Genomic DNA, 11,442 nt, shown 5'->3' on the forward strand with positions numbered 1-11,442 from the left:
ATGTACAAAGGACACACTAAGATGAAAGATTCCAGTAGGTAAATTGAGAACCTGTTGAACCTGGGGTCTGTTTTTTGGTTTTGGGGTTTTTTTTTTGTTTGGTTTTGTTTGTTTGGTTTTTTTCTCTCCTTTTTTTAAACACAAAAAGTTGCACAGATTATGATAACCACGCACTGCAAAACATGCGCCATACAAGGCAAGAAGAAAACACGAATTCAGGTTTCGAGTCCACTTTAAAAGGACTCTCGCAGTGTTGATCCGAACCCCCTGCAGAGGGAGGTGCCACCAGGCTCGCGGTGACGGCCCGACCTTCCACTGCAGCTTTACTGTTTTCCAGCCTCAAACACCGCGCGTGCAAATCTTTCAGAAACCAAAGCGTGCTCTTCAAAGCCGGCACGAGCGGTCAAAAGCACGAGGGCTTCCGAATCACTCGCTCACAGCGTTAAAACCAGGTTCGAAGTGGCCAGGTTTGTAAAAAACAGACTCCAGTTCAACAGTGTTACCTGTATACCAGTAGCTGCCATTACAACATAGAAAACAACAACAACAAAATATTCTGCTCAGTAGAGTGAATCTGATCATGCTCACGTTACAAGAAAAATGTACACATTATTTATAAATAAACAGTCTTCCACCGGGACGTTGCTGGGCTCCTCTTTACACTAGCGTTTCTTTCCGCTTGCCACTCAGCTGCTTCTCCCTGGTTTTCCTGTGCCCAGACGACGTTCTGTGCGTTTTCACGCCCTTGGCTTCCTCCGAGTCCAGGATGAAGCTGCATTCAGATGCGCTTTCGTCTAGCTCCATCTCGGTTACGCCAGACATGGCAGACTGCCTCTTCTGAGCTTTGACGTTGGGTGCGGAGGGGTTGTTCTCCTCCGACTCTTCGCTCAGCTCTGGCAGCTCCTTCAGCTCTGCTGCGGCAGCAGTCCGCTGGAAGGGAGCGATGGCGGTTCGGATGCAGTTAACCCACTGCTGCTTGTGGAAGACATCGTTGGCCTGCAGCGTGTGGGACTGGCCCGGGGAGGGATCTTGGAAACGAACTCGGAAGATATTTTTAGCTGAAGATAAACATAGCAAAAAGCAGATCAGTTCCTAGCTCAATATTTAGAGATTCCATTGCTAGACAAGCGACCTGGACTGCCCTGCTCTGCTTCAGGGAAAAGTGTTCAAAACCCCACCACAAAACCCCTGAAAACCCAGCAGAGGCATGTTGAAATAGATGTTTTTCTAATTTGAGCACCAACTGCAAAGCGCCATAGGTAATTTTATGGCCAACTATAAAACTGCAAAGCCCAGCAGTGGCGGTCTAAAGGCGGACGTTAACACGTCACACGTCTGCCATCCTGAAGGATCCTCAGTCCCTGGGGATCTGCGCCCAGGTGTAATCTCTCCTCACCACCAGATTCCCACGCAGAGGAACCGGGTTTGGTCCGTACCTTTATCGGAATTGCCAAAAGCTCCTCGGAAGGATCCCCCCATTTTCACATCGCCATCCTGCAGGTCTTCGAGCAGCAGCTCCTGGACGGGGATCGGCTGCCTGTACACTTGGTAGGCCTGACGCTCATTGCGAGTGACCGGCCGCGTCAAAACCAGGATGTCTTGGAAGAGGAAGACGTAGAGTTTCTGAAAGGGAGAACGCATTTGAATATAAGCAAAGCGTCGTACTCTGTATTCAAAGCGGTGACACTTCCTCGGGGATTCAAGGCCACGTTATCTGAAGTTTCACCCACATTAAATTTCTGAGTTTCCTGTTCCAGCAACGCAGGGCCCTGGCAGTGGAGGCACAGACCAGACTTACATCAACAGGTTTATTATTTTAACGACTCTTAAAAAGTGAATTATGATTTACAGCTGCCAAGAATAGGATGATTAGAAGCAGTATCTTTTCTGACAATACTAAATGCTTCATGCCAAATTAAACAACCCCCCCCCCCCAACCCAACAAAAAAATTAAGAACCCAGAAAAAGATTTGATGTTTAGAACATCAAATACAAGCCAGAACAAAAGGCAGCAAACCCTCGAGTACAGCAGGGTCTTTCAGCGCTGCTGCAGTGGGAGATAAACTTCTGGCAGTTCATCTCAAAGCCAAACAGGCGTTTGCAGGAACACTTTTGTTTGGAAGAGCTGTGCACTGCGCTCATAATGGGGAATGTCAGAGCACCTGAAAGTAAACAGCCGGCAGGAAATCCCTTTTGATGGAGTGCCTGGGCACAGAGCACACTTTCTATGGTAATTTTGTGCTAATTATTTTCCAGCTTCTGAAGGCCAATTGTAAAGCTGTCAGCAGGAAACTTTCCCTTACACCCTGAAATGCGGGCTGCCATCAGGTGCTTTCTCTTCTGCTTTTTAAATTCAGCTAATTGTCTAAACTAACCCTAAAGATAGAAGGGCTCCTGGTCCTGCTATGACAGACAAATCACTTTAACCACCTCTGAGGGAAGGTTTTCAAACTTGAGAACTAATTACCATGAACACGAGGGACTTACATGTCCATTTTTATTCTTCAGCTCCCCGTGGCACAGTAAAGCTTTGCTGCCTTCAATCCTTGGGTCCTTCTGCTTCTCATCCAGGTACTCCAGCTTGTCAATGTAATACTGGCACTCTGACTCCCCCTTCTTCAGGTTGATGTCAGAGAGGACTCCTTGGATGATAGTTATCTATAAAACAAAACATTTACAAATAATTAAATAAAAGGACCTCTGCTTATGTATCTTCTCTTCAACTGCTATTTAAAAACACCAGGATGGAATCCATGTGGACTGATCTCTCACTTGCTTTCACAAAGGGTTACAGTCACAGATTTGTGTCCACCGAGAAAACCACCCCGCAAAATTGCTGAGGGTTTAAGAAAGCTTTCTGAAGCTCCAGAATGACATGCTTACGTCAGAACAATGATCACGAAATCACTATTACTTACGGCTTCTTCCAGAATCTGGATATCGGGATGGTCTTTGGGAGTGTGCCTCAGGATCTCTTTCAGGAGCAGCGGGTATTTGACCAGCCGACTTCGAGGAATGTCCAAGAAGCTCCAAAGGTCTAGCTTGCGGCTGAAAGGAGACTCAAGGCAGCGCTGAAGGAAGTCCTGCACTCTCCGGTCCTGCTTCTTCTGATCCAGAAGTGCTTTGGCTGCCAGCTGATTGCTACAGTAACCTTTGTAGGCATGGAGTCGTGGTAACTGCAGAACAGAACAACGTTCAGCACTTAAATTCCACGTAGGAAAAGCAAATCACATTAACGTGTCAAACTTGGGGAGTTCTACCTCCCTTACTGCAATACTTTGCCTAGTGAAGAAGCTGACAGACTATCTTGTATATGTAGCTAGTCTTTTGTGAGGAGAACAAGGGCATCCTGCATGCAATGCCTTTGAAGTTCAGATGTTTGAGATTAACAGCGATAACGCTATTGAAATCACCTCACTGACAAACAGTCCAGAAGATACAGACATTTCAAACATAAATCAGCAAGTAATTGCAGTCACACCAGCGTAAGTCTCCAGGGTGAAATCGTGGCCCATTACGGCTGACAGACTCCCATTGTTTTCAGTGTAGCCAGGATTTCCGTTTCAATCTTTCGCTCAAGGCCACAAAAGCCCACAGCTTTTCAGCTTCCAGCTTTAAACGTTCTATAAGTGCGTTTTTAGCCTGCTGTCTCCAAGTTATGTACTCACCCACTTCACAAGAATGGGCCCAATCTGCTCCACTGTTCCATCTGGTTTTGTTGCTTCTCCTAAACTTGCCAACAAGTCTGGAATTGAAACACAAGAATAGAAACTGCATCAATGCCCCAGCAAGCTGTTCTAATGTGAGAAAGCATAGAGTTTAACTCTTAGTCAGCACATTGTGTGAAAACGATCTCGTTGTTCTTACCTTCATGCAGAGGAATATAAGAATCCAAGTCCCCAAATATGTGGGTGAGTTCCTCCTCGGACATGATAGAGAGTTTCAGCATGGGATCATGATAAGCCTGTCAAAGAATATCAGTATTAAAATACATTAAAATCTCCCAAACCCAAAAGCTGACAATTTAAATATGAGGGGATGTATCATGTGTAGGACAGACATGAAGCGAAGCCAAGAGAAACAGTAACGCTGACTTTGATCGCTCAAAGATTCATCTCTGTATGAAGGTATCAAATGAAAAGGACTTTCCTGTTGGAACTGTTCTCATCTGGGAGAGGGATTCCCCAACTAGCTCTGCAGAACCACAAAGTGCAATCCTTTTTTGGCTGGGTTTGTGGCAATCAAACCACTACTGTAGGACTGCTCACGTCAACTTTCCAGGCCAGCTTTCAAACTGTGGATTCTGGGCCTGATAAAGCTGATATGTAACGTTCGTAGGTGCAAAGCAACTTTATTATTATTATTATCTGTAATATGACTACTGACTGCAGGAAAAAAACGACTCACCTTTCTGGCAAGCTTCAAGTCTTCGATGAGGTCCTGCTCTCCCCTGGACATTTCATATATTGCCTGTGAGGAAGAGGATAAAGCATCGAGAGTCATTTTTAACACCAGTCTTCCTCTCAAAGAGCCTTTTAGCTCACAAAATGTACATCCTGTCTCTGCAGCTTGAATAGGCGGTTTTGCCATCTGAATCACCGTATGCCACCTGGGCATGACAACCTCAAGTAAATCTGCCGGCTTTCCCAGCTCCGAGAAAGCAACATTACTTACAACTGTGTGAAAGCTCTGACGCTCATGCACAAGCCAAATTAAATATTAGCGCCTTTTAAATCACTGCTTTTACACAGGCAAGTACGAAAAAAACAAAACCCAGAAAACCACAGAGGTCAAATCCCAGGCGTCTTTAGTCAGCTTCTGTGTTGTCACTAGAAGATTTGTCTACGAACTACAGGAAAAAGGCAAGCCAAGGCCTTGCTATTTGGCTTTCAACCAATTGTCAAGAGCTTTAAGAGAAAGACAGCTGGATTTACAAGGAACCCGACTTTGGGTCTGCTGCAAAGCAACCAGCATGGCTGGGTCTCGAATTTCAGAAATGCTGAGCACCCCTACGGCAAGAGTTTGGCATCTCTGAAGGGTCAAACTGGGGAGACAAACTCCCTAGCGACTCAAGAGAGAGAAGCCTACCTCTTCCCATGCCTAATGCAGAAATAAATCTAGCGGTTTAGAAATGAAGGTGCACAGGAAGATACAGGCACCCACAGATGCTCATTACTCCTCTACTTGCCAAGGAAACAGCCCAAGCCAAGGCCCTGGCTGCCTTTCCCGGTCCTGCTGTTTAACGAACAGCCTACCTCCTGGCGCTTAATTTCTTTGGTGCTCAGGGACTCTTTCATGTTGACATCTAACATCTCCGACCAAAGCACGCTGTTTCTTCTTTTAGGAGGAGTAGGAGCAGCAGATCTGCTACATGACTTCTGGGCACAGCCAGGAGATTTGCTGTCACTGCGAAGGGCAAATGACTATAGGGATTGAAAAAAAAAAAAAAAAAAATTTAAAAAAAAAAAATTTGTAGAGCCACCATTTCAGAAGTACAGAAGTATTATAGTATTATCCATACCCCTCCCAATCCTTCATCCTCCTCTGTTGTACAGGGCAGGAAAACACACCCAGACACTTTTCATCAGATAAAGGAAAACTTTAATCAAGCTGCCGAGAAAGTCCTGAAAGCCCAGAGATTGGCAAGCTTTTCCATGCTCCTCTCCCTACACTGATCCAGCAGCAGTGCTCGGGAGGAGGGCAGGCAAGTAAAGCTCGGGTCTTTTTCCAAGGTATAAGGAAGTAAATAAACGAGGATCATAATTCTACCTATAATGGGGCTAATCAGGAGACACTTGAACTTTGCTCTTGTGATTTGCAATGTTACTGAAACCCAGACGCAGAAGCGCTCTTATCTGCATGTGTGGGGTGTAGTGTTCCTTAGACAACACTTCTCCTAACGTTATTGAAAGATCCCTGAACAGCAGGGTCAGTTCATGTTTAAGTACATGCTCCAATATGTGTATCTCAAGTACTGGAACAATAAATTGATTCAGATAAGGAGAATTAGCTGATCTGAATCAGTTTATTTTTTTACTGCTTAAACCCTCAGTAACCTGGTTGCCTAGCAAGCTACCTCTAAACTCCTGAGCTCTTCACCCCCAAGTCCCAAGCAAGTTTTCTGTCCTTGCATGAATCATACAGGACATTTTCAAGAGATGCCTTGAAATCCTGGTGCCTGTTTTACCCCCGTACAGCCAGTACCCTCCCCATGTCTCTAGACTTCTAGGACTAGAAGGCTCTGCTTTTTACCTGTATTGTCTGCCCAAAGCGCCGCACTGCACCATTTCTTACAGGAGAAATCAAGTTCGCCAGGGATGTGACCCGTGCTAAAGGTCGAACCCGCTTATTGCTTGGCTCCTGTAAATAAAGCAGAGAACAAATTGTACTGGCTGTGACTCCCACTTAATTTCTCAAGCTGCTCTGGCAGGTTGAAAAAGCATGAACCCACTTAAGGAGTGGGAAACACAGCAAATAGAGTGTTTTGAAGTAGTCATTCGTCTTAAAAGGAAAGCAGAGGCTGTAAATATTTGTCTGAACTTTAAGGCTGCAATTAAACCGCAGAGATTTTGCCCAGTGTAAAAGAGGGAAGATAACATACGCAGTAGTCAGAATTCAAAACAGGGCTCGAACAGGGACCGTTATGGTTTGGAACATAAATAGACTGAAGCATTCTCTGCAAGGCAAGTGATTGTCATCTAAAGATGGAGCGGTGATCCGCTTCTCCATTTTACCATGTTTTCCTTTGTAGAAAGAATGTGTTTTTCCATTTTAATTTTATTTTGGAGAGAAAAGTAGCAGCCAGAGCCCAGGACAGCCTCAGCAGCTATTCTAACAAAGAGCAAATGACCACAAGCTGAACATTCCTGCGAGGGACACACACACACACGAAGTGGATAAAGTTTAAAACCTTCAGTTTAGAAAGCCTCCTCTCCCTTCTGCTCCCCCCCACCCCGCACAAGTCATCATAATTTTTCTCATACGTTGTTTAGCTTTGAAAGATGGAGCTTCTGCTTTTCTACACCACTAATCCCTGCCGGGAGCCCAGAGCGTTTTCAATTCTGTCCTGACCGAAATGCTGCCAAGAAAGAGGAAACGCCCCATGGAAACCTCCTGCTGCTTAAGCTCAGATCAGCTTTTAAAACCATGCTGGCAACCCTATGTATTTTACATCAAAAATATTGCGTTGTAAGTACTGTACAGGAAAGGTGTGCGCAATGGGACGCCAGGAGGAGATGGACTCGGAGCTTAAGGCTAGGATAAAGGCTAGATGAGGTGCCCTGCTGCATCTGGCAGACGGTTGGACATTAACTCATCATCAGAAGGAAGTTTCTTAGCATGAAGTTCAGATGAGTTGATAGAGGCAGCCTCTTTTTTGAGTTCATCTCAGCAGAAATTTTACCAAAGCTTTATTAGGCATTTTTGGTTAATTACAGTTGAGTCCCTCCTCCTCTGTTTCAAAAGGCTAAAAGGCAAAGACTGAGAAGACCGCTTCGGACAAGCTTTCTGCTGTCTCTGTTTTCAGTCCGAGATTGCAAGATAAGGTGCCCAAACCCTTTGCTTCTGTGTAGGAACAGAAGTGACAAATGCTGAAAACAAAAAAAGGGGAATAGGAACACACAGAGCTGGATTCCAGTCATGAGACTGAGGAAGCATAAAAGCTACGTATGTAAGATCTGATTTCAGCAACATGACCCGAGGAGTGGCCCGCCTGTCTGCCTACACGCAGCGTTAAGCAACAGAGGAGGTTAGCTCACACTGAATTAAGCCTTCAAAGTCGCAGGGGGGAAACATGAAAAGAAACAATTTATGAGTGATGCAGAACAGAAAGACCTCTTGGCACAGCACAAAGCGTGTTCAAAGCTGTGCTTGAAACGTGTGGGTCATCTCAGAACTATGAGAGTACTACAGAAATGGGGAAAAGCTCTAAGAGAGCACCCTCAATCCTGGGACCCCAACCTTCAGCTGGGTTTAGATACAGCACTGGGAACACTGCAGTCACTTCTTTCCTTTGCCAACTATGAGCCACTGCACTCAAGACAGAGTCAGTCAGGAAAAGGATTACGCAGAAGGCTGGAAAGTTAGGCCGGGCTCAAAAGAGGACAAGGAAACTTTAATTAATTCCAGATGTTTCTGAGCGGAGAAAAAGGACAGGTAATTCACTTTTAGAAAACCATGTATCAATGTACTAGAATAAAGGGACGCAAGCCAAAAGAAGCTTAAGAAACTGCAGGAATGTAAGTGGAAAATATACAGACATAAGCCACACACGGCTCTGTCAAGGCCAGTGATATAAAGAGCATGGAAACAAAAAAGGTGACACTGAAAATGAATAGCAAGAAACCTCAGTATTTTAGGACGCTTGTACAGTCTTCTGCAGCTCGCTGTTAAAGGGTCAGCTCTGCAGCCTTTCCAGCTATGAGATACGGTGACACACTATCTGCGCTAAGGGACATGTGTGAATGCCTTGCCAGCACATCTGTGCTAGGCTGAAGCGACACATGCATATGCACAAGGTCTGGCAGAAGGCATTCCTGCCTCTCCGTTTGGGACAGGCGGTACAAAGGGGCTCCCTGGGATTCTAAATCGCCACTTTTCTGAGCAGCCGATACATACGGAGACATGCAAAGACAGGCTTGCAGTGAAAAGCACTGCTCTCTTGAACAGGAGGAAGCACGGCTCCCGAGCAGCCCTCCTCTGCTCTGTGGAGGGAGGAATTTCGCACAGATCGGCACGACCAGAGCATTTTCTGTACATGCAATGTGCTCCCCTGGGGTGTTAGGCCAACAGAAAAACTTCTGTATGCTATAAAGTCAGCTTAGCAAAAGGCCATTTCCCCTCTCTTAAAGAGAAACAAATCCCACTTTCTGTCCTGCGAGTGCTCTCAGACATGAACGGCTCAACTGCCAAAAAACCGCATCTGTTTCTTCTTCTCCTTCCAGCGATATCGTTTGATCCAAGGCGGGGGGGGGGTGGAAATCCCTCTCCTTAGAAACTTCACCTTCTCCGAGATCTGCATTTCAGCTTGGGGTCACGTACTCCACTTACAGTAAACTCAGTCGTGGTGTAAGCTGAGACTCAGCGCAGTTCATACTATGGATAACTTCGTCTCAGTATTTTTTTTTTTTTAGTTCTGTACTTGCAAACAATGATTAGCCTGTCTCCACGCTGTATTACTTACAGAAGCCCAGATTAGAATGAAGTCTGTAAAGTTTCTGTACCAAGCTAGCAGTGTTAAGCATTACGGCACCGACAGATAATTAAAACCCCAGCGAGTTCAACAGCACTTCTGCTTCCATTCAGGATTTTTTTTTTTTTCCCCAGAGGACTATTTATTAAAAGTGAATATAAATCCATCATAAACATACACACGAAAGCTAAACTTGTGCCTCGGTGCCTCAGCTGGCAGACAAGACTTCACGCTAGTGGAATTTCTTCAAGTGCTTCTAAGCGCAGGTTTTCACATTGTGAAAAGATTGCACCTTGCTGCTCAGAAGAAAACCAGGCTCTGCTTTTGAGCAACAAACATTTCCCTCTAGCAGCACGCACACCTATAACCTTTCTCCCGTGTGCTATGTAATAATTAGTGGCTGTTACAAGGATCACTTATTAGAGTACAATGTCCTACGTGCCTGTCCCATATCAAGGGGTACAAACACGGTGACAAATCTAAAAACCACGCGCAGCAAAATTTTTTCTTCTTGAGCCAAATAAGCAAAAAGGGATTTTAGTCACCAGCTCGAAAAATTCCTGCCAGAAATCATCGCCACCTGACTATCTTATTTTAAGATTCACGTGCAAGGAGCTCGCTGAATCTCAAGTTCTGTTCTGCTGTCTGCACTCAAACCAACCAACCAACCAGGCTTGTCAACTAGGCTTGACAACGTCAGTACGGAGATTACAACCCTCTCCTTTCTCAAATTCAACAAGCTGTTCGCGACCGAGGGAGAAACCTGGCCTCACGCTCCGCTGATCACTTCAGTGGCCCTCGATGGCCACTCAGTACCTGGCACAGGAGTGTTGGCTCAGGAGTTACTCAAGCCCAGCCCTAAAGTTTAACCTCAGCCAGCCAGCGTGCTGCTTATAACCTACAGAAAATACACGTTTTAAGAATTAGAGGCGAATTAGTCTCCTTTAGAAGATCTGGTTTATGTTATTTCTCTCCCCGCATCTGGTTTCCCTTTTGCACAATGAGATTGCCCAAGTTTGGCTGTTTTAAAGCCAGGATTTTAAGAGGCTGGCGACTCAGACCGGAGCCCTCAAGCCCCAGAGCTGTCTGGAGCCGCCTTTTTTTTTTTTTTTCCCTTCCTTTTCCACCTCATCTCACCGCTAATCTCGGCAATAAAACCCCGCCTAGGGCAGCCGGCCCCCACCTGCCTGCTGAACTTCTGCCTCCTGTCGCAGCAGGAGGCATGCGAGCATCTACAAGGAATGCAATTATTCTCGCTACACAACAACAGATGATAAAAATAACAATACTTCCAAAAAAAAAAAAAAAGCCAACTCAAAACCCCAACCAACCCCCATGATTTTTTTTTTTTTTTTGGTTTATGCAGCAAACAAACGCCCAAATTAGGAAAAATCCTGTCAGTGGAAAGAGCGCACAGAGCAAGAGGCGTTTTTTAATGAAAATCCCGCTGTTGGGAGCGGGGTCAGGTGAGGCGCCGAGCTCGGTTTCGGCTCCCTGGTCCCACTCCTCCATGGGCTATGAAGTTGTTGTTGCTTTCTAACCCCCCCCTTTTTTTTTAAATTTTTTTTTTTTAAATCGCTGCCTGCAGCTCACTCCGGGATCGGCTCTCAGCGGGCAGCACACCCGGCTCGTCGCCTCTCCTCGGCGCGGAGAGCGGGAAGTGGGGAGGCGGGGGGGGGGGGGGGGGGGCTCCCAAACCCACCACTTTCCCCTCAAAAAAAAAACCCCAACCCCTTTTTCCCCCTCTTCTCCTCACCTCCTGCTCCCTGAAGGACTGGTTCTGCGCGTCGATCACCCGGATAGTCCTTTTGATGGGCAGCAGCCCTCCGAGCTCGTCGTGAGCCACCATGGCCGCGCTCCGCGGCCGCCCCCGCCGCCTCAGCCCGCGCTCATCCCCGCTCTGCGCCCGCCGCCGCGCCGCGCCCCAACCTCACCGGCGGGGGCGGGGCTACTGCCGCGGCCCCGCCCCCCGGCCGCTAGCCCCGCCCCCCGCGCCGGAGGCAGGGTGCCCGGGGGCGAGGACCCCCTGGGCCCCTTTCCCAGCCCTTATTTCCTCCTAAACTCCCCCAAAATGGGACCCCTGAGAGGCTCTACTCTAAGGCAGCACAAACGCAGGCACCCACTGAGGGTCGAGGGGACTGTTCTATCACAACCCACGATGGAAAGCAGTTTGAAAAGCGCAAGGCTTTCGCTAATTTGCGCTGAAAAAGGGACAAAGCCAAATGTATATTTTGGTTTTGGGGGGTTTTTCC

At 46.7% G+C, this 11,442-nt stretch overlaps 1 protein-coding gene across 1 annotated transcript; it reads right to left on the reverse strand.

Annotated features, from left to right (window-relative positions):
• Nucleotides 1–447: 447 nt before the first annotated feature.
• NET1 (neuroepithelial cell transforming 1) lies at nt 448–11,039 on the reverse strand. Its single transcript, XM_075710551.1, has 10 exons — nt 10,947–11,039; nt 6,253–6,360; nt 5,256–5,423; nt 4,408–4,470; nt 3,868–3,964; nt 3,669–3,745; nt 2,919–3,176; nt 2,488–2,658; nt 1,437–1,623; nt 448–1,058 (listed from the first exon to the last, which is right to left on the reverse strand). Exons 1-10 carry the CDS (start codon nt 11,037–11,039, stop codon nt 658–660), a joined length of 1,623 nt encoding a protein of 540 aa, XP_075566666.1. The 3' UTR covers nt 448–657.
• Nucleotides 11,040–11,442: the final 403 nt, after the last annotated feature.

Source organism: Pelecanus crispus, chromosome 1, assembly GCF_030463565.1.
Source record: "Pelecanus crispus isolate bPelCri1 chromosome 1, bPelCri1.pri, whole genome shotgun sequence".
NCBI lineage: Eukaryota > Metazoa > Chordata > Aves > Pelecaniformes > Pelecanidae > Pelecanus > Pelecanus crispus.

Bases quoted from the DNA above. Each gene is read 5' to 3' on its own strand.
- NET1 (XM_075710551.1), bottom strand. From the start codon at position 11,039: ATGGTGGCTCACGACGAGCTCGGAGGGCTGCTGCCCATCAAAAGGACT. The intron at 3,965-4,407 runs GTGAGTCGTTTT...ATTCTTTGACAG, and splicing joins ACTTGAAGCTTGCCAGAAAG to GCTTATCATGATCCCATGCT. The intron at 2,659-2,918 runs GTAAGTAATAGT...TTTGTTTTATAG, and splicing joins TCCAGATTCTGGAAGAAGCC to ATAACTATCATCCAAGGAGT.